The 23,322-nt window shown below is 44.9% G+C and overlaps 1 protein-coding gene across 2 annotated transcripts in view; it reads left to right on the top strand.

Moving 5' to 3' along the window:
- SPRED2 (sprouty related EVH1 domain containing 2) overlaps nucleotides 1-22,772 on the top strand; it is a gene marked incomplete at its 5' end in the record, with an annotated part of 62,201 nt that extends 39,429 nt beyond the window's left edge. For both annotated transcript variants that reach the window (XM_081998641.1, XM_081998642.1), the window contains 3 exons: nucleotides 1,169-1,233; nucleotides 20,973-21,122; nucleotides 21,544-22,772. In XM_081998641.1, coding sequence (XP_081854767.1) covers nucleotides 1,169-1,233; nucleotides 20,973-21,122; nucleotides 21,544-22,194 — 866 coding nt within the window. In that variant the 3' untranslated portion in view covers nucleotides 22,195-22,772. The remainder of the gene's footprint in view (nucleotides 1-1,168; nucleotides 1,234-20,972; nucleotides 21,123-21,543) is intronic.
- Between the last annotated feature and the right edge of the window lie 550 nt (nucleotides 22,773-23,322).

Here is a 23,322-nt window from a genome sequence, read left to right as displayed (position 1 = left end):
AAATGTTTTCACATTACTTAGTGTTTTAAGTGGGCTTTCGCACTTAGCTCTGCACATCTTCGTGATGATGCAACTGAGAGCGGCCAAGGCTGATGCCAATAGCATTATATAAAGCACATTATTTTAAAAAATTTCCAGAATGAAGGTGGTACGAACCGTTCAACTATTTCAGTTAGGGATGCGATGTGGCCTTAATTCAGTGTAACGGTGGGCTTACATCAAAAAAAAATTGCCTTTGAGTTGAGATTTCTCCCCCCATCAGAGCGTCTTGCTGCGCCCACCCTCCGTGGCAGCCTCTTGGGGGGTGAAGCCAGCCAGGAAGGGGGTCCAGGACCCTTGGCCAGGCATGGGGAGAGGGGTCACCCCCTTTGAGCCAGCATCAAGTTACTGCCAGGTCCAGCGACGGCGTGTGCCACCCTCCCCGCTGCCCTTCTGCGATGTGGCTGCTGACAAGGCTCTTGAGTGACTCTCTGGGGGTGGTCACCCACGGGCTGGGGAAAGAGGTAGGAGGAAGGGTGTTTTATGTGATTTCCCACTTTCCAGATGATTTCCATGTAAACAATGAGAACTGCACCCCAGTATTCAGCTCTTGTCTGTGGTTTTACACATATCAGCTCCTTTCAAATACTCTGCTTATGTGGGGCAAGGTAGTTCTCTGAGAAATAGCTGATAACAGAGAAGAGCTTTACAATATATAACGACTTCCAAAATTAGAAGAAGAAAAAAACGCAATCTAACTCTTGTTTGTCAAAGTGAGGTTTGTTTTTTTTTTTAAATAGAAAGTAATTTTCCCCCCAGACTTAAGGAATATGTGACGAATAATTTGTATATGGTTTCTTGACAGCTGAGGATCTAGTCTGGAGCACTGATTAGTACATAGCTTTGCCGTTCTTCAGAAATGAGTGTCTTCTGTAATTGGAAATGGTAACTGCTATTTTTAACATAGTTAATTAGCACTGGCAGCCATGCAGTTGCGTGTCAAGAAACACTTTCAGATTTTACCTTTCCAACACACCTACCAGTAGATGTGTTTTTCTTCCTTAATTTGAGCTGCTCCTTTACACATCTACAACATACAAACTTGTGAGAATTCAGATGCTTACCAGCCTAGTAAAAAAAGTTGCATAGAAATATCGTGTGTTTAAAAAGCTGTTTATTTTTTTTCTAGGGTCTACGACTTCCTCGTCAACGCTTCACAACGAGGCCGAGGTTGGCGATGATGATGTCTTCACTGTAAGTACATCCCATCTGAGGTCGTTCTCCTTTACACTCCAGTTTATATGGTCAGGTTGGAAAGGGTTTTTCGTTTTATGCCTCGGGGTTGGCTTCCAGCCGTCATCGTGTTTGGCCAGTGGGCGTGTTTTATTTGATTGAAGTATATCCTCTCCAGAAGGTAAAGCCTTGACTTTCTGTTGGCCTCCCATCGCCACGTGAAAAGCATGGCAGAGCAGATGTTACCAGGGCTAGAAGTGAGCGAATAGTAACCCTCAAATTTCCTATGGCTTGGTCTGAGTGGTGCACACACCTCTTAATGCCCCCCTCTGTTCTTAAGAAGCTTCCCACAAGCTAGAGTGGATGGCTGCAACTTAGGTTGCAGCAACTCACGCAAGGAAAGGAGATTTTGAGTTGCAATTGTTAACATCAGCCAACTTTAAAGGTGTTTCGCCTATGCATGAAATGTAGAAAGTTCAACCAAGTGTTTTTCAGCTGGAAGAAGGCACGGTAGCATGCCATCTACCTAACCACAAGTGAGTTGCTCGTATTTAATTCGTGTTAATGTCTAAAACGTGTTTTGGAGCTTTTCTGAAACAGAAGCAGCTGCTGTCCCCACTACACTTGCACACTTTAAAAGACAAAAAAAAACACATCAGATGAAATTGTGATCTTGAAAACAAGATGCTCACAATGAATACTTTGTCTTGTTAAATTTATTTGCTTGGCTCTGATCGCAAACCCCACGCACAGGCATACGTGCGTCAGTTATGTTATAAATGCCCTGCTTGTCCTGTGGCACAAGTGGGGACCGGATGGCAGGAGGGTGGAAGGTAGGACATCCTCAGCGCAGCAGCAGTCACCTTTGGGATGCTTCCCTGCATCTTTAGGGTGAATGAGGGAAAATAGAGAACAGGCATCAAGCTGTTTGAAAACGGGCACCAGGAAGCACTCAGAGCCGAAAGGCATTTCTGAGGGTGATGTTTTGCCAGTATGGGACCAGGTGCCGCATTTTGACTAGACCCTCCTGATGGCCGGCATGTTGTCCCTATCTGTCCTTTTGTCACGGCTCCGGGAGACAAACAACAGCGGGCAGGGTTAAAAGGTGACTTCCTGCGCTCCGCAGCAAAGCTGTCATTAGCAGCTGCTTCCCAGATACCTGCCAGAAGTGATTTATAGGCACTGGGCTGGGACGGATGCCCTGTTGGAGCCAGAGCCGTTTACCAATTTGTGCTGTTTTGTCCCCGGATTTGCCAGGCGGGCCGTGCTCTCTGCTGGGGCTGGGTGGTCACACTGAACTTGCTTGCAGCTCTTCGGCCCTTATCGGAAAGGGAATGACTGTCAAAATGTGCCTTGGGCGGGCGTGTGCCAACTCTCACTGGGTTAGACATGGAAATACTTGGTATTAAAGCAGTGAAAAGTAGCCTGTGGAAATAGAAGAGGATATTCCTGCCACAGTCCAACCAGCTGATGTTTAGGGATCTGGGCATGCTCCTGTATTGCTCCACAAGCTCAGTCTTGTGGTTGAGTATTGATTTTCAAATTCGTAGGGTGCTTTTTACTGGGAGGAAGAAGTTGTTGCCTTTAAGTAGGTGTTGCTTTACATTGGGAAAGTTGGATGAATGGTGCTCCAGATGCATCAATATCAAACTCCTGCATTCGAAGTAAAGAGCCAAAACTACAAGAGATTTTCCCCCCTACTTGACCCCAGGGAGGTGACAGATAACCCCCTGTTGTGCAGATATTTATGGGTAGGATGCTCGATGGAGGAGGAACAAGCTACTTGATAGCATTAGGAAGGACGGAAGACATAGCTGCGGTCAGCACCTGGTTGAGATCCAGGAGGACATTCACACCTCAGATTGTGCCCTGCCTGGCAGCTCTCTCTGCATGTTGCGTGATCTCCAGAGTGTGAGAGGGACTTCACCGATGGTAGTGGCTCGCGTGGTGCTGTTGGTCAAGCTGTCACATCGGGGCAGGTACTCCAAAAACAAGGCTTTAGGAGCATCTTTTTCCCTGATATTTCTTTGCCTTCTCTGGATGAAGTCTCTGCTTTTGCTGCAGTCTTTAAGCTATTTGAAGTTCTTGATTTCCCATTTATCTGGGAATCCTGGTAGGTGATGGTGGGTTATGAAGTCTGCATAAGCATATAGGGGTTTTAGACTGAAAGAAGTTCATAGGGCTGTGATATGTTCTATTTTTACCCTTCTGTTTCATTCTTTCTTTGCACTTCTTTTTGACTTGCATATCATAGTCCATTTGGTCACCAGTGCATACAAAACTTCTTTACAGTTTTTCTGTAAACTTCTTTTCCCCAGCCACAGCAGTGGGTTTTTTGGGTTTAGGGTTTTTTTTCTCTGTTTTAAAGAGAAAGTACACTTGTTCTTCTTTATTTCCTAAGGTAGTTATTAAAATCTTCACAGTCCTCCCCCTCTCCCACACATGCATGAATAAACTTAACTGTGTGCGGCAGAATTTTCAAAAGCATCTGCATGATTGAGTCATTTAATCAGTCATTTACCCATCTCTGAAAATCCCAGCCGTCGCTGCTGCCTCAAATATTTGGCCCGAGGTCCTGCCCCTCCTTGAAGATGTTTCAATCTGTTCAACCACTGCAGTCCAAAACTTCACATTTCTTACGCCGCTTTACAGATGGCCACCCCAGCTTTATCTTGCATGTCAGCACTGATGTTTGCACCAATGTAATGGCACTGGCTTTAAAACAACCACCCTCATTGCATATAGGCACTGACCCTGATATGGCTGTTGGATATTGATTGACACAGGGCTTTTATACTGTCCCTGATCCTGTTAGCTTCAGCAGCGCTCCGTGTACTTAGTGCTTGTGATGACTTTGTGCGTATTTTTGTGCGTGCAACTCGTACATCATCCATTTCATTCATTCGTCAGTCAGCACGCAACCCTTCCAGGCAACCAGCAAATTATTTACAGGAGGAAGAGCAGGTTTGCCCCAGAGGTAGAGCTCTCCCTCAGGCTGTGATCTTGTGTGGCTTAATGGAGGATCATTTTCTTGTACCAGAAGGTGTTTTGGTTTGTTTTTAAGGAGGTGAATTATCTGCAGCTGTGGATACATGAGCATTTGCTTGGGAAGCATCACTGGTGTCGGTAGCCTTATCTCCTCCCATCACTGTAACTTCCAGTGCCAAGACCGTAACTTGGGCAGCAGTACCTTGCCCCATCCCTACGGCATATGCTCCCCATCCATCGTTCTGAAGCATGGGTTGTATCTTTAAAAACAGGACTTTGCCATCTAAAAATTTTCCTGTGGATTAGACCTACAGCAACTAGATGAATCGATACAAACCTCTGTTCTGAAATTCATACCTAACAGGGCAGAAAGCAAAAGTATGTAGAAATAAATGGCACTGACTTGAGGGGAAAATGCTTATTTCTAAAATGAAATCTCCATTTAGAGGTTTTAACAATGTGTAGTTGTGTTTCTTTAATTCCAGGTCCTCAGTAGAGCCCATAAATGTTTTCCATATGTTAGCAAATAAATTTCTCCTGTCTTGTACATTATAAATCGTCCTCTCAAGAGATGCAATCTGAGTAAGACTAGCCATCCGTTCTGTCTCCATTGGGGGAAACATTGTCTTTGCAACGGTCTGAGATTGTTCTTTTTGTCTTCATCCATCCAGCCTGCATCTTCAGCCTTCTTTAATTAACATTCATTTCAAAAATAACATTTAATAAGGATCGAATATATTCTGTAGTTCCTCAGCCACAGAATTTGCCATATAATTGAGTTCTTGTGCAAAATATTTTACTTAATCTACACTTTTACTTTCAATTGCAGATAATAATCCCACATGACCATGAAGTGAAAAATGAATTGAGTCCAAGGAAAGAAAGGTCACTATCTTCCAGAGTCTGCAGAGTGCCTGAAATGGTCTCTTTTAGCAACCGATCTGAAAAAGCAGAGGTGTTCATTCTGAAACCCTATAAACAGTTCAACTGAAACACCACTCATGTTTTTTTCAGATAAATCCTCAGTCTCATGCCTGTTTTAGTGCTAAAGACAAGACACCCACTGGCAGGAGGAGCAACAGTTCTGCTTTGTGAGCCTAAAAATGACTGCAGTCCCCTTCTAGGTTAATGGAAACGTGAGGGAGAAAACAAAAAACCCCAAACCTACTAATTTTGATATGCATGTTACAATGATAGCAGTTTCATGTAATCAATAACAATGGAAAAAATCCTAATTGTTATTCAAAGTGAGACTTGCAGAATTTTGCAGGTAGAGCAGGTGTGATCTAGAGGAACGTGGCTGAGCTACAGGCTTGGGTTTGGAGACACCTGGGCTGGATCCATTGCTTCTCTTGCTGACTCCTGGCTAAAAGCTTGTTTACCTTCATTCCCTGACTACAAGACAGGGAAAATACTCTCCTGCTTCACTAAGGTGATGTGGACAGATCCTGCTGCCACCACCACCGCTACTCTTCTCTGCACAGTGTCCTGGTGCTGGGACTCAACACCAGGCTTCCTGCAGAAGTCTTCAGGCTCGTGTTTTCACCACAAAGCTGCATGTTTGGAGCAATCCTGCACCCCTCCTGCCTTTTTCTCGTCATGAATGTGCACTCCTGTGCTCGGGGATGTTCGAGTTAGGAAGTTTGTCATGTGGCTTGGACGCTGCTGACAGTTGTTTAAGAGACAGACACAATTACCCATTCTCCGCCGTAGCGGTGCAGATTGTGGCAGATGTTAACGTTACAGTTCTCCTTGCATCTCTTCTGGTTTCTTAATTAAAAAAACAGATTTCTCCCTGCTGCCTTTCCATGAAACCTTTTCCCTACTTTCATCTCCCATGTGGGCCTCAAGCGTGTTACAGCCTCACTATTAAAATTTATAAGATTTATGTTAGTTAGATAAACACTAAATCTAATTTTTCTTGCTGGCTTGGTCATTTCACGTTCAGATGGTTCTTTTAAAGAACACTGTAGCTCTTTTTCTTTAAAGTAGACTTGTAGAAACCCAGTCCAATTCCTTTGGAATATATTTGTAAGTTCTGTGTGATGCTGGAGCATCCCTTGTCCGACCCCTCCATGGAAAACAATGTTGTTGAGAGTAGAGGAGCATTGAGTTGCAAGATTTATTTCTTTCACGAGTTGTGCTTGGGGATTACGGAGCAGCAAGAGCTTGCAATTTCCTTTTTCTTAAGGCTAAGAGAAAGTAACAGAAAGGGAAAAAATGCCTTTTGGAAGAGCAGAGCTCTGTATGGGAATGGTGGGGTGCAATGCTTAGGTTGTCACCATGAGCAAATCCACCTTGTTTGCTCTGTAAGGCTGAGAAAAGCGATTAGGAGATCATAACAGCAACAGGACTAGATGGCCTTACCTGTGTTATTCTTCCTGCTGAGCAGCCAGCTGTGCGGTGCATGTACGGCCGAAGGGCTCATTGCTGCTAGCCACATCCTCTGATGTCTGGATTTTGGGCTTGCATTGTAAACCACAGCTATTCTAATTCAGATTTTAAGAGGAAAAAAAAAAGTACTTGCCAAGAAGAGAGAAATTCACATACAGAAACAAACAGGCTCAAATCCCTCCCCCCCAAAACAAAACAAAACAAAAAACCCAAAAAAGACCCCAAAAAAACCTTTTCTGGATTTGAGCAATGAACTGGACTAAGATTTATTCATATTTTTTATAGCTGGGTCTCTCAAGTTATACGCAGTGCTCTGGGCATCCCCGTCCTACACCTGAACAGTCAGTGCAACACCAACTTCTAACAATCGCCTGTCATGCCTGAACACAACTGCCGCTCTTCGCACTTCAGCGCTGTGACATCCGCCTTGATTTGTGCCAGCAGACTGACGACCGAGGTAGTCCCAGAGTCTGAAGTCATTGGTTTAGCTGTAGTTTAATTGGGGTTTTTTTTGTCTTCCTCCCATTGATACCAGGGTGTATCAGCCTCTCGGTGGAATTCTTCCTGCTTTTCTGCCAGGGATCAGGAGGCAGGAGAGATGCCACTGAAATAGTGAAAAGGTCCTGAATATCCACCTATTTTAAGGCCAGCTTCTTTTTATTCCTTTTTGGTTTTTTAGTGTCTTGCTTCAGGCTAACTTCGCCCACAAGAAATTTTCACATCACTCAATGTGAATGGAAAACGATGCTCAAAGAGATTTTTCAGTAGGGAAAGTCAAGTGGAAAGTTTTTCTCTGGCTGTCAGGTTTTTTATAGCGTTGTGTTTCTCCCTTTCCTTCAGGACCTCCTGTTTCTTTTAAGTGATGCTGGAAATTAACCTGTTTATATTTTTACTCTTTCTGCCAATACAAGCAAGCTATACTTGCCGATAGTTTAATACGATTGCCGCTGAGACAGAGGTATTATCGCTGCTGTCATCTGGAATGGCAGCTGCTCTTTTCTTTAAGTCCTTCAAAACTGTAGGGGCAATTACTACCTACTTCAGCCTATAGATTCTCCTTGCTCGCTCGCAGCCTGTTGTTCTGGTCAGAAGGAAATACAAAAATCACTGTGGTGTGGAGGTACGCGGAACATAAAATTTGTTTATTCTTTTGTGTATAACAGATTCGTGAGATGTAAATGAAGTGAAGAGCTACGGGGAACTGATAGGAGAGAGAACTGTGGGGTAGATTTGAAGCTTTATTTGCTTTCGTTAAAAGAAAGGTGGCAGAAGCAGAGGTCTTGCACAATTTAGGTATTGCTTTATTGTATTTATCATACTACTTTTTTGCTTTTGGGTGAATCTCTGGTGGGCAAAGCAGGCTTTTCTGCTGCGAATCAGGAATATGCAGTTTTACACAATTCCCAAATGCACTGAACTTCAGTTGCTTTGTCCCTGTTTCAGTCTAAGGCTTTAAAACAGTGAAAACTTCCCCCCCCTCCCCTTTTCTAAACCAAACTGTCAGTCTGGTCCTTTTACCATACACGATCTTCAAACTCCTGAGTCCCTGGCAAGGACGGGATCACCCAACCAGTACTGGAGTGCTTCCCAAGGGTCGGGCAGTCACCGCTCTGCCGGCGGGGGAGATGATGGGAGCGCGGTTGGAAATTTGGTTGGTCATGGGCACCTGCGTGCGCTTTGTGGAGGAGGCAGAAAAGTGTTCCCTGTCACAAAACCAGACCCAAAAGAAACGATACGAGATTTTTTTTTTTTTTAATTTTTTTTCCCCCCATGTTAGTCCAAATACGGGAAGTGTTCCCATCCTGCAAATATCAGCCTATTGAGAGCTTGGGGCGTTTGGGTGTCTGTTGTGAAGACAAGGCAAGGAGCATCTCTTGTTCGGTAACAAATTATTAAGCAGAAAATACCTGTATTGCTTTCGGATATTTCAAGTCTCGTTGTCGTGTTGTTTTTATGTAGCTCATTATAGCAGCGACTTGGATGTGTTGAGCTACTTTGCTGAGAGTAAGCAATTTCTCTTGTCACAATTCTTCCTCTCAAGACCGTTTTTGCAGTGTATTTTCTGGCGCTGTACTGTTCCTGCATACGTACACAGTTGATCCTGCACTGGGATTGGGATATATCCTGCAGGAAACTGAAATATGATCTTCTGCTGTGATGGAAGTTTCCTTATAGCTGTATCTTGCCAGAACTTGTGAGTGTTGTAATTTGTGCACCAGTTAAGTATTGAGGTTTTTTCGGTTTGCCCCAGCAGTTCAAAGGAGATTTTTTTTTGTTAGGTTTTTCGTTTCTTTCTTTAAGACTCGCTTTCCCCTTTCCCTGTGCTTAAATGATGATATGGTGGCATATTTTAGTGTGCTGGCTGTTTTGGTTTTGTATTCTAATTATTTTGTTGTGTATAACCAGACTTGCATTCATGTAAGTAATCTTCAGATTACTGAAATCCTGTTTCTTCTTGTAATACGCAGTCGCCTGAGGCTTTGGGACGAGAAGGGTCACCAGCAAACCTGCCTGTAGGATTCCTTGTCCAAAGGTGAATTGACTGGTGCCTCCCTGGCTGTAGTTTCTACCTGATGAATTCGTGATCCGAGTGCCTTGTAACACCGTGTCACACTTGCAATCAGCTAGCTGCATGGTTTGTCTTCCGAAAAAATAATTTGGCTGTGTAGTAATGTACTTAAACTATGTGATGAGTTAAAGTGTGAAGCTGTTTATGAGCGTGTTCCCTTTTACTTCACCTGGAGTTGAATGCTTTAGTGTGTTTGTGTGCTTAAGGCACAAACGTGTCAGAAACAAAACATAGCCAAGATGAAATTGCCCTTCCTTAATGTACAGTAAAATGGAGAGGGGAAGGGATTTTTTTTTTTTTTCTTCTTCTTTGACTTTTTTGGAAAGGATTATTTTTTAACTTGGATCAGCTTACTAGTTGGACTTCGTGCATGGCCCCGCAGGCAACAGCAGCAGCCCAGATAAAGGGGAGATGCAGGAGGGTGAGCATCCGGAGGTGGAGCCCGAATTGCTTGCTGCTGACAAAGCCATCCCTGGGACCCTTTGCTGAAGGTGGGCTTTGCTGTTCCTCCCCAAGAGCAGCTACCGTGGCCCTCGCTGTTTCCCTTGGATAGCTCTGATCCCTTGCCCTCAGCCAGGAGGAGCACGTGCAAGCGCAGCTCGTCTTTTCCGTGTTTGCAGCGTGGTGCTTTTGCCCACCTCGGCTTGTCGACGGAGCTCTGCAGGCTGGGTTTGTGGCCTTTTCGTTTTGGCCTTGCTTTTGTTCAGCTGTGGTTGCCCAGGCATTTCTTCAGCATTATGTAAGGGGGACCTGATTTGAGGCAAGACGCCCGTGAAAAGCAAGTTATTTTCCAGCCAGCTTGGTTCCCCCCACCTTGCTTTTGCATGCCAAGAGCAGAGTCGGCATGGGGGAGCTGGAATGAGGTTGCAGGGGTTATTTTGGTGCTCTATGTGAAACCACAGCCGAGGGGTGCAGCTTGATTGATGCATCCTCAGCGCCGCTGAGAGCCAGCGGAGCGGAGAAGGGCTCCTGCCATCCCCCTTCTACCAGTACGGCTGACCCCGCGCTGAGCCAGTCCGGGGAAGTGAACCAAAAACTAGCCCTGTGAAAGAAAGCGAATACTTTTCCGGTGGTTTAGCTCCTCAAGCCAGCTCACTGTAGGGCCAGAGAAGCAGAAGTGCTGGCTCAAGGGAAACTGTAAGAGCAATCGGCTAAGCGGGCGGCAAAAAACCTCTGCCACCCTGCTAATATTCAGCGTGTTGCCTGAAATCTGTCGCGTACCCCCTGGCCGTGGATACACGCAGAATCATTAAGGTTGGAAAAGACCTTTAAGATGATCAAGTCCAACCATCAGCCCAACACCACCAGGCTCCCTAAACCATGTCGTGAAGTGCCACGTTTACACGTTTTTTGAAAACTTCCAGTGGTGGTGACTCCACCACCTCCCTGGGCAGCCAGTTCCGATGTTTGACCACTGTGTCGGTAAAGAAATTTTGCTTTCTGCAAGACAGCTTCACTGCAGACCTTTGTTGCGCTTGTGCCAGCGGTACAAGTAAGGTGGTTCTTTCACAGGTGGCTGAGCCTGGCTTAGTATTTGTGGCATTTTCCTCCTTCATGTTGCCGCTGCCAAATTCATCCTTCAGCTGAGACAAGAAGGAGGCGACAGGGTAGCTGAGGTGGGTGTTGACTGGGGTGTGTTGCGGCCAAATGTTAAGCTCTTACCTTGAAAATACATAGCTGATATTACTACAGTTTTCCATTAAGATTCCTGCTTTAATCCAGGCTACGCAGTTAGCCTTTGAGTTGTATGGTCCCTTTTTTCAGCCCTGGGGTGCTTGAAAATTTTGCAAAAACAGAAAATGGCCTTTCTCTTACTTTAATATACAACCTAAGGAAGTCGCTTTCAGCAAGCAGCTGTATTTATAAGCTGCAATCTCTCCTGCTGCTGTGTTCGAACGAAAAGGTTTGTCCCGGGGCGCTCGTGGTAGGAAGCACCGGGGACGCCAGCCAGATTCGGGGCGTCTCGCCGGTCCCCGGGCACCGCCTCCGAAGCTGACAGGCGGAGCGGACCTCGCCTGGGGTGTAAACACGGTTGGAAAGAGGCAGCCTTGGCCGGGGGACAGAGCGATGACTGACAACTTCCCGCGCCGCGGCAGAAAGGATTAGGGAATCGCCGCCCGGCACATAACCCGGCGACGCTGGTGGGGCCGGGAGGGATGCAGGTCTGGAGTGAGCGGGCAAAGCCTCTGCGTAATTTAGAGGGGAGAAAGCATTTGGCTCCTGGGGCTGGGCTGGAGCACCCGTCTTGGCAGTGATGTGAAGGGGGCTGAATCGGAACTGCGGGGCAAATGACTACGTTGCCCTGCTCTTCGGGAGGGAGCCTATAATTTCCACGTACTGTTTAAACACTGGCAGATCTGGTTTGAATCTGTTGGCTCATGTAACAGGTAGAAGAGAAAAAAAACCAAAACACAAGAGTTCAGGCTGCTTGGAGTGCTTGCCTGAGTTTTTGCTAGTCTAACCATAACTTGGTTGCATCCTTTCAAATGGTGGGTTTTTTTGTTTGGGGTTTCTTTTTTTGGAGAGTTTGGAAAGGAAAAGGAGGAGTTTGGAAAAGCTAAAGAATGAAATGTGCTTTTACATGAGGCTTTAAAGAAAAAAATAAACCCACAAAACAACCCTCTGACTAACAAAATACTGCAGGACGGTATTCCTCCCCCACCCCAGGCATGTGTTTGGTAGTAACTGAGGGCTAACAACAGAATACATGAGTCCAGGGAGCTCAAAATGGACTTCTGCCCAGTACAGAAATGCATTATAAACAACTGCATCTAAATAGCCCTGTTTCCTTCCCTCACCTGCCTAATGTGTTTTGCCAAGGGTCTGCTCACCCTGTATCTTGTAAATATTTTACGAAAATTAAATCAGAAGTGATTATAGGGAGCAGTTAATCTGTCTCTGGTTCTGTCTGCAAAAGGAGGAGGAAAGGCAGAAGGAAGTAAGTATTGTTGCATTTTTAAGTGGAGCCTGACATATTTGCAGTGCATGTGAAGAGGGTATTTTAGAAGTTTGCATCAGCTGTTGGGTTCTATTTTGGTGATGGATTCCAGCTAAAATAACGTGGATGCTCATAACTGTATGAATAAATGACCCCTAACTAACTGCTTAAAATATCGTATCAGTCTGCTGTGGGAAGTTTGCGTTTAACTGGTTTTTTCCCCCTCCGTTTCTAACTTGTTGTATTACACAGGAGGAGTGCGCCGCTGAATTTAGAGGCTGAAATGTTGAATTTGTACATAGCAAAGACATTAATGATGGGCTAGGTACACGGATTCTTTTAGCTTAGCTAATCTAATTTTTGTTAGCATTTTTTCTTCCCCTCCTCCACCTTATTTTCTTCCTCCCCCCCCCTCCCCCCCCGCCCCTTTGAAATGTCTGTGTAGAAGAGCTGACATTCAGTGCCGACTTACGCGTAGCCATCTGTTCCCGGCTGCGCTCAGCAGCAGCGCGGGCTCTCGCCATCCCCTGCGCGCGGCCGGTGTTTAACACCCCCTCCCCGGCTGAGCTTCGCTCCTTTATTTCCTAGCATCCCTACCCGTCTTCGAAAAGGAAAGCTCTTTGGCAGCGTTGCATGCGCTAAGTTCCCCGTTAGCATCTTAAAATTGAGAGCTAGCGCTTTCCAAATTAATTGCAGCTATGCTAATGACAAGCAGGTCAATGATGGAAGACTTTAAAGAGGAGCTGGCACCCACCTCCCTCTCCAGACCCCCCGGCTCTGCTCCCTGCTCTGCCTGGAGACCCTCTTGTGCCATTAGGGCACAAGGCTCTATGGGTGGTCAGCTGGGGTCAGGGAGCTGATACCAAAATGACTTTTGGGCTGGATTCCTGCGGTTCTCCACCCAAACATGTGCACAGAGCAGGTGATGGGACCGGTGGGAGGGAGAAGCAGGGACTGTCACCTCCCAGTGATGGTACAGACCTCGGTGGCCGTCGCTCTTGGCCTTAGCAGAGGACAGCTGTGGTAACGTGGCTAATATTACTTGTTAGAGGAGGGAGGCTCTGCTAATTTTCACGGAGCTGTACAAACACAAATATTGGGCAGCTGATCATCCCGACAATGCTGTGGTCTGCACCAGGATGTCATTTCCAAGGCATAAACAGATTAACAGAGCCCTTCGTGCAAAAATGAAAAGCCTGCCTCTGTCCCTAGGTGGATTTAAACAACTGGGTGGTTTAAACAGTTCCCAGGTTTAGGTAAAAAGATCCTGTTGAAGCAACGTAGCTCATCTCAGCATGGAGAAATCCAGTCAGGCCACAGCAAGGAGGAGTTACAGGAATGAAGGAGGAAACATAGGAGTCGTGGTAAGGAGAAGCTCTGCAGATTGACGAGGACATGAGTGCCGCGTCGGTAGGCAGAGCCATCCCACTCACCACTGTACCCGTGGGACCGCTGTGCTGCCTGGGGAGCAGCCCCAGTAACTGGGGCTTGGGTTTTTTCCTCTTAAAACACTCTGGTTTTCCCTTAGAAGTACCTGATGCAAAGACTTTTCCTTCCATTGAAGCAGTGTGCTAGTCCAGTGGTGTGGTAAGGGCAAGACAAGGGGTTATCATATGGGAAGGAAATGTCACATAGACCCGCTCACAGCCTCTGGTCCTGGGCTGAGTCCGAGCAAAATGGGGTCCCGTCTTACTTCAGTCCTCTGCTGACTTTTGCAGGCATTTCTTTTTGTATCTGTTCAAGTGCCTGCTTTTGCAGAGACGTGTCTGACGCCTTGTATCAGTGACAAGTAGTGAAACAGGAATATCTCACCGAGGTTTCCCCCTTACGACATCTCGGTGTTTGGTGTGTCGCTTAACTGTGTCTGATTCTCGTATATTCTTTTTACTCCTTGAAATGGGCCGTTAAGCCACATCTATGGTCCATGCGGAACTGACCGATGATGCCAGAATCAGGTTTAGCATTTGCTTAACGGAGATGATCTTGTGCACTGGGTCCTTGGAAATGTTCCTGAAGTTTTGCTGACTTAAGACAGCACAGCCACCAGCATCTTTCTGGCACTGAAAGCTATAACCACAAAACTTAAAAATAAAAATAAAAAAGGTAGCAGTAAAACTAGCTAGCTTTCCGCACTTCATACTGGTATTTCTGTAAGTGGTGACTAGGAAACAGTCCAAACATTTTAGAAATTATAGTCCTGTTCTGGTTTTAGAAAAATCTGAATCCATGCCTATTGTAATGGTTGTGTACAGCCAATTTGTTTTTGAACTGTACTGGAATAGGAACTAACATGAAGCTTTTCCTTCAGACTCTCTGCTAGGGAGTAGAACTAGGTTCAGCTCCAGCGGTCCTCAGTGATGAGAATATCAAAACGTTTCAAAAAATGTATGGAAAGGATTTTCTTCAGTGCAATTTCTGTCTTGTCTTCAGTGATAGAAAAAGAACAGAAATTTGACAAAAGCATTTTCTTCCATGGCTTTACCTTGCCATGACAAATTAAAAGCTTGTGCTGAGGAGACGGAGTCTCAAATCTTAAAAGATTTTTCACACTGAACCTTTTTCTTAACACTTAGATAATCCAAGCCCCCTTTGAAGTGGGCTGTCCTGAGTATACAGGGCATGCTTAGAGGTGGATGGAAAATGTCAACTATTTTTTTTTCTAATTTTCTTTAATAGAGAGAAAAAGGTGTTTTGAGACAAAAAACAGGATTTTTGCTCTTCTTTCTGTGAAATTTAGAAGTGCTGTATCTCTTTAGGCTTAAAAAAACCACTGGAGAGGAAAGAAAAGACTTGTTCTGGCAAGATTAAGATGAGGGAGTTCTGGGAGACTCTATTTTATCTTAATTTCTTTGGAAAGGTGGACGTTTCTTTGCCATGCATCCAAAATAGCTCTCGGACTTCCTCTTTGTGAAGTTCATAAACAGGAGGCTCCTCAGATAAACTTCAGATTGGCACTTAGCTCTGTATTGCTCGCTTGCTGTTTTTGCCGACTTTATCATTTTTCCTTTCTGTATTGATAGCACAGCTGTGTTTTCCCTTATTCCAGCGAATGAAAATGGCCAAGCAAAGAAAAGCTGGCTTGTGCCAGGGCTCCCAAGGGACTGCACCTGGGCAGAGCACACAAACAAAGGGCTCTGGCTGCCTGCGGGGACCATATCGTGCGGGTCTCAGACGGAGGCAGTGGGGCTACGGCTGCGGGGAGGATATAACTTGCTGGCTGTCAGTTTTCCAGGCTGGTCCTCAATCTGTGAATTGGTGACGGAGATGGGTTTCTTGTCCTGGGGACGGTGGGGATGTCTTTTCGCATGACAAGATGGCAATGGGCTCCTCTTTAACATGTCCAGGCTTCCCGAAGCGAACACAGGAGCCGCCGCAAGGAGGTCTGGCTGTTGCAGAAGGCTGCCTTGGTGAAGATGAGGTCTTGAGCCCCCACCAACTTTTGCATTTCCATGCTGGATGTTGGCACTCTCCCTCAGATACGGGTGATGCAGTGAGTGGGCTTGCACAGCAGTGGGAGGTGAACCAAGTGGAGCATGGCCATAGGGAGCAGACTGGCTTGTAGGGGGCTTGTGCTTTGCAAAGGCCAGGCTGGCACAGGGGTTTTGATTCCTTTAGGACTTGCAAAACTACTTGTTCAACGTCATGATACTTCTATTCTCCCTTGCCCTCCCCACCTTGTGTAACCCTTAAAATCCTGGAGGGTGAAAAAGAAACATCTTGTCTTGCTTGGCCCACTATTATTTTTGGCAGCAAACTTGTGAATGCTTTATCTGGCTGAGAGCACTTTGGAAGTTAAAAGTGACAGAGCTCCATAATTTCCCTCTGGCAACCGACTTCTGACAAGCTGCCACATATTGTGTTGCTTCATAATTTTGAGATGAATCTTAAGTCTTCTTTTTTGTAGTCATCCTTAGATGTTGTATCACATGGGGTGAACCTATTCTATAAAACCATTAGAGGCAAGGTGGTAAGTCCAGCTTAGGAGCAGGAGAAGGCTTCTTTTTCTCACTGATTTTTGAGATAGATGCTTATCTCAGAATATTACTTAGGCACCTGATTAGCCGGCCGTTCTTGTGTAACAAATCCATTTCAATGAGAAGTAAACTGCAGTAAATGATTAACATAATCTTCTTTACTAATGACTAGGGTTTTTTAATTTAATGAGTCACTTCTGAAAGTCTGAGGGGGAAACAGGGACACTTTTTTTTAAAATGATCACAGTACAATCATTTACAATCATTTGCATGTAGAAGCCCAGTGTTGTTTCTCAAAGCAGCCATATCAAACATGCAGTATGTGTGCTCACTCAGATATGTACAGCTCACTTGCAAAAGGAAATGTGTAGCATGGGTTTTATAAAATTACTATTATGGTCATGATTAATGATTTTGTTATCCAAGCAGTGAAACCACAAGACTTCGTGACCGCCATAGCAATCGCAAAGCTCTAGTACGTGCAGCACAGATTTCTCTAATTGAGCATTGAGGGCGTGTTGAAACGGAGTTTCTTACTGGACTCCCTGTTCCAACAACTTTACTTTTGGGTTCATTTCTCTTACGCGGCTACTGGGCATGTTTTCAATAGTTTCCCCTCAAAAACAAATACTGGAGCTGGATTGGTTTCAACGGGCTTTAGGGGAAGACTGTTTCTCTGGCAGTCTGGTGGCTCGATGGTTTGGGACATTTTTTCCGTCGGTGAAATAGCCTGGCTCTGGAGACCATGTCCTTTCTAGATGTATTCCTGTAGGTGAGTGTGTTGTATTTGGGTGACTTGCAGCACACCTCTTGTGTCTCCCCATTCCACCATCCTCCCCAAAATTTTCACTGCTATGCTGGTGGTAGAAAATCACAGCCAAGACCCAGTCTTGTCACAGTGGACCCTGCTTCCGTCACTGACAAAGTCTTGCCATCATTTGTTCGTACTGGCACTTGGCTGAAGATGAGAGTGCCTTTACTTTGAGAATGTGCCTGATTTTCGCTAGTCACCAAGACCAGGTTCAGTCCCAGTGGAGTGGTACTGAGAGAACAGTATGCTTTTTGAAGGCCTGAGCACCATCATGCGTTTGATCCTCAGTCATTTATTTTCTTCTGAGGGTTTCTGTATGGCTTCTTGAACCACTTTTTAACTATAGGCTCTGTCAGAAGTACCTCCTTCTGTTTGAACCTTATCTGAGCCTGTTCCAGTGAATGCCTCGCGATTTTCTCTTCTGAAGGATACCACAAGAATAATCTCTTCCTACTCACGTTCCCATGGGACTCATGATTCAGTAGACTTCTTCTCTTCCCGTCGTCATGGTCCCTTCCATGATCTCTTTTGAGGCTAGAGAGAGCTAGGCTATTTAGTTAGCTGCTGTTGAGAAGCCGTCCCATGTCCTCAATTGTCCTGACCATGGCTCTGGGAGCTTGCCATAGTGGGAATACTCTTATTGACACAGCATGGAGGGGAGGTCAGAACTGCAGAGAGCTTGGGGAAGCACAGCAGATACCTGCAATGCCTTGATGATGATCTTTGCTGCTTGCTGCTTTTTTTTCCACCTGTTGCTGAGCCACCAAGCTGGCAGTGTTACAGGGCTGCCTGTTTTAACTCCAAGACCTCTTTCCTGAGCAGTGATAGCTGGCTCAGAGTGCATCGTTGTACATGTCAGGTCATGGTGTTTCTGTCACTTTGCTCTTTAGTGGTAAGTAAATGTCTTTTAACATCCAGTCTCTAGACGTTATTAGATTCTTAAGCAAGTTGGCAGGGGCAGCTTTCATTTTTACTTCCTTGAATAGCTGCTTATCAAAAATCTGTGTCATCTTGCTGTTCACCTCCTCTTCAGATCATTCATGAGTATGCTCACCAGCACACATATAGACATGTAGGGTTCATCGGTGACTTTTTTCTTGGGAAGGGGGTATTTTCTACCCCATTTTCCCAGTCTTCAAACCACTCATTCCTGTGTTGAGAGCCACCTCTTCTCCTACAGAAGTTTGAAGCCTTGGTGAGGTACCTTGTTGGAAAGCAACAAGTGCTTATCCCAGCCGACGGTTAGCAAGGTAACCCTGTAGACACTGTGTTTGTCAACCAGTTGCCTTTAGTGTCACCAACCAGGAGGCAGCGTGAACTTTTTTACGGACGAGTGAGCAGAGACCTGGTCTCGGATAGCTTGCCTTTCTGTGCGCTTAGAGTAAGTGCTTGTGTTGGCAAACTGCCCCTCTAATCTGAGGACGTTGAACGTGGAAATGCAGCAATTTTTAATAAGGTGAAAGCGGAGGCCAGAGCTGCAGCCTCTGTGGTATGCTGCAAACAGGTTTTGTAGCTGTGTCAACACATGTGGAGGAGAGGCTCAGTTGCTCTGCCGGGTCTGAAGGAGAATAAGGTGTGGAGGAAAGCAAGGGTAGATAAGAATCAGGCAAGATAAAAATCACTTGCAGCCTCTTTTCCAATTGCCTGTTGCAGAAATACTGCCTTCCCCGAGAGGCAGCAAATAGCATGCTGCTGCTTGGGGGGCTGGTTATAGCTCCCAGCTGCCCCGCTGAGATTATCGAGCAGTTATATCCAGTTTGGGATTTTTATTTTCATCTAGGAGGGTGAGGGGGATTCAGGCCAGTATGTGCAACCTCCTCCAGTTGGGTAATTTTCCCAGGCTTTGTTATTTTGACCGTGATCACCCATGATGTTGTCGGAGAGTATCTACGAAAGGCTTGTCCCAGCAGGGCTCGGCCGCCGTTCCGGTGAAGGTGAAGGGTCCTGCTGGCTGGCATGGCACCGTGTTAAGGCCCTGCCTCCTTTTCGGTTCATGCCAGTCAAAGTTTAACTTTGCGAGCATGCTGCAGACTGAGGCTGCCCCCGGACTATGGGGCGTGTGCCTCTCTGTTGTTGTTCTGAGCAGCTTAAATTACAGTTCGGCATCTGGGTCTGCACTGCATACAGCACTGCAAAAAGGTACTTGTATGAGGTGGCTGTTGTACCTAAATCCCCACTCTTCTCGGGTTTTTCCAAATAGGTTGTAAGCTTAATGTTATTATGAAGTACTTGCATGTAGAAGCTGCTCGTTTTCTTTTGAAATGTCCCTAAAATGTGATAGATACTGTAGGACCTAAAGTTACAGGCACAAGAATCAGCTTTGAAGGGTTTAAACCGCAGATTTGAAGTTCCTTTGTCTAATAAGGTATGAAGACTGGGCTGATGAAACCACTTCTTAAAAAGAGTCGGAATATCAGTGCAGTTACATTTTAGAGGTGGTGTTAGCTATCTTAAGAGTTGATCTGCTTCTAGGTACTTGTTTAAAAAAGTCCAACCAAAACAAACACATGTATTAAAAATCTGTTCCTAATGGGTGGGTCAGCCATTCAAAACTCATCCTGCTTGTTGTACCTCTCAGATCACCCAGCCTAGCTTTACATCACACTGCAAACAGATATGTATATTTACTTTCAACAAAGCAAGTTGGGAGTTCGGTGCTTTTAAGTGCTAAACCAGTTAAAGAAGATCAGCGTCTATTTTGTGTTGTAATGCTTTAAGGTGTGCTCACCTTTGGACAGAGTCTTGTAGAGCGTTGTTTTCAGAATAAACAAATATCCACAATGAGTGCTCTTGTATTCTTGGAGTAAGAGACATGTCTAGTACGATTAATTGGAAAACAGTATTTGGGGAGTACATTCTTGACAAGGAGGGAAGGTTTTTCAGGTAAAACCAGTCTTCTCCCACTACTGATACAACTTTCCTCTGCTCTTGAGGTTATGTCTCTAGTTAACTGTTGTGGCAAACGGAAACCTTTACCTCAGACTCATCACAGCTGCAGCACAACCTGTTAGATGGACAGGGATGGAGTTTTTTCTTAGGTCAAAGCACCAATATTTTAGGCACGTGCAATGTTACAGCTCTTCTGATTGTGGAGGCTTTTTTTGCTGCTCCTGATCTATTAATGCGTTTAACGGCTGTCCTCTGATATGCATGGTAATATGAAAAAGCCTGACCAATCTATGAAAAGAATTAAGAGGCAAAATCCTGAATGTCTAGATATTGTATGGAAACAATTTTAACCAGCTCTATGGAGAAAGGATGGCTAAGACTGGTACCTCACTGTTTATTTCTCCAGGAGCAGGAATACGTACATTAAGAAACTGTGGGTATTGGCAACAGCATGTTATTGCGTGATACTTCACCCTTTCGTGATCATTGTTGTGTAATGATGTAACTAATTAACCTAAAGAAAGTGCTCACTGTGAGCCAGAAATGTATGAAAACACAAGTAACAGTCATGGCACATTAGAGATTAGTGACAAAACGAGGAAAAAAAAAAAAAAACCCCACTGAAGTTTTTAAAGGAAAGCTGATTATTCAAGTAGCCTATGATGGACTGGAATTCAGTGAGTGTTTGGAGAAGAACGTGTAAAGGAGTTTTTGGCTTAATGGGATGCCTGCAGGTTAACAAAATTGCCAGTATTTTTGTAGCGTGGGAAACTCGTTGGTTACAGCCTGGATACACAGATGCTCTGTCTTGAGTGTGCCTGCAGGACTTGCACAATCGCATCGTTTGATGGAGTAACTTTGCTCTTCAGAGGTAGCTTCTAGTGTAAATGCTCACCATCCGACAATGCTCAGTACAACAAATAACATGCCAAGCGAATACGAGTGGTGTAGGTGAATATGTCACGGGTAGGCTATGGCACGTTATTTTTCCATGCATGTGGCGACAGCTTTTATTGCCTGGCAACAGATCTGCCTCTTTCAAGTATTTTATGTGAAACTTTATGAAGCTGCCCGCTGTCAGGTGTTGCCAATATTGCAGGTGTGTACGAAGTCAGTGGCAAAACATCTCTTTTAATACAGCATGCAGCAACAGCTGAATGTATGACGACCTTTTTTCCCCCTTTCCATTTAAAACAGAATGCTACAGATAGCTCCTCTAACTCCTCTCAAAAAAGGGAACAGCCTGTGCGAACGCTGGCTTCTCCTGCATCCTGCGAACATCGAAGAATTTGCACTCGTGGACACCTTCACGACCATTATAGCTCTGACCACTACCATCTAGAACAAGTAAGGTTTCTTCCCAGTGTTGCCACCTAAAGGGCTCTGTCTGCCATAGCTGAGACTGGTGTTTGGTTTTCCCCCCACATCCCTGAAAGACCCTCCCTTCCTTTCTCCCCATTTTGTTCTGTTAGCTTTAAATGGCTTCCAATTATTTAAAAGAAAAAAAAATAAAAGGGGGTTTACAGTGTGATTTAGTACGTTACGTTGTACCATGTGCACACAGACTGTTGTAGGTCTATGACAGTTGTGCTCGTTCCTGAGCCAAAGGCTGAAACTCTGTGATGGGTCACAGTGAAGAGCATACAAAGAAGGGAAGACAAAATTGTTAAATATTGGCTTTTCACTAAGCAAGGACACAGTGATTGCTGATAGCAAAGTGAGCTTATTTACGTTTTCTCCCTCTTCATCTTCATCCCTACTTCCACAGTCAGTACCGCGATCCTACCGACACGTCAACTTTCCAGACGATGATGAGGAGATCGTGCGCATCAATCCTCGGGAAAAGATTTGGATGACTGGATACGAGGACTATCGCCATGCCCCAGCACGAGGAAAGAACTTTGATCCTGATGACATGGACTCCTACGTACGTTTTGCCAAAAGCGAGGCCTCAAAACATGAATACACTTATCCTTACGTAGACAACTCGGACTTTGACCTGGGTGAAGATATCAAGGGTGCTGTGATAAAGACTCAACCTGTCAAATTCAAGCCCAGGCGGAAGGAAGATGGTGAGAGGTCGCGGTGCGTGTACTGCAGGGACATGTTCAACCACGAGGAGAACAAACGGGGTCAATGCCAGGATGCTCCAGACCGTGTCAAGACTTGCATCCATCGAGTGAGCTGTATGTGGTGTGCAGACACTATGCTCTATCACTGTATGTCTGATCCAGAAGGAGACTATACAGATCCTTGCTCGTGTGACACCAGTGATGAAATGTTTTGCCTCCGGTGGATGGCCCTTATCGCCTTGTCTTTCATTGCTCCATGTATGTGCTGTTACTTGCCGCTTCGGGCTTGTTACCACTGTGGGGTCATGTGCAGGTGCTGTGGTGGAAAACACAAAGCTGCTGGATGACTACAGATGCATTCAAAGTGTTATGTTTTTCCTGTAGTTGAAGGAACACGTTGGTTTTGGAGCATTGAGATCACTCATTTTGATGCAGCCACTGTGCCCAACAGCATCCAGAAACCACCAGTTCGGATCACTTCACATTCGGTCGTCTGGGGCTCACACTGCATTGATTTGCTCATCAAGTGTTCTAACTAACTAACCTGCAGCATAGACTTTTGTATTATTAATATGTAATCAAAACAGACTGTCTTGTACATGTTTATATTAATTTTTTTTTTTTTCCAGTTAAAATGAGATTGAGAAAAGAAATGCTTTAAATGGTGGTGGATTGTAGAACATCTCCAGGTTGTGTCCGTCTTGCCTCTGCTTGTGTGGTACCATCAGCGCATTAGCAAGCTTTGGCATTTCTAGAAACGGGGTGTAGTGAATGAAATCTCAACTTGAAAGATATTTTAACTTGCTGTCAAGTTATTGTGTGTGTATAGAAGGTGTGCTAGTAACAAACTTGTACCACAACACAGTATTTCTGTCACTGGTTTTCTTTGGGTATTTTGTTCCATTTTCCAAAGCCAAAATAGCCATCTAAGCTGCAGTTTCTCTTCTAGGGTCCATCGTCATTTCCTTCAGCAAACATCTTAAACTATTTCTCTGTTCATAAAGTTCTGTGAACAGAAAGCAAGACTCAGTCACATAACCATTGAGAATCTGGTAGTTCTCCTTACCTGTAATCATTTCAGACCACTACTTGAAAGGGAAACTTAAATTTTAGGGTTTTCTTTTTTCCCTAAATAACATTGGAAAAATAAAACTGTGTTTTCAGAGTTCTGCCCAAAAGAAAGGGAACTTCTTCATTAGCCAGCCATGTAATGATCTGTGAATAAAACACTAAGGTTCCAGATGAGGAAAATTGTTGTTATGCAAAGAATTACTAACAATGCAATGTCAAAAGCACTATTATGGCAATTCTGGGGAAATGCTGCATTAAGTGGTGGATTATATGGAAAAATCGTATTTGTTTGTTTGTTTTCTGTATAATACATGAGCATGAGAACATACGCATCCACGGTAGAAGCAGTCTAAACAGGTATTTAAAATCAAAAGCCAGGATATTAATCACCACTTCCATTTCCT

The sequence above is a fragment of the Phaethon aethereus genome (assembly GCF_964289735.1).
Source record: "Phaethon aethereus genome assembly, chromosome: 3".
Classification (NCBI taxonomy): domain Eukaryota; kingdom Metazoa; phylum Chordata; class Aves; order Phaethontiformes; family Phaethontidae; genus Phaethon; species Phaethon aethereus.
This window is presented reverse-complemented; position numbering and strand designations above follow the sequence as displayed.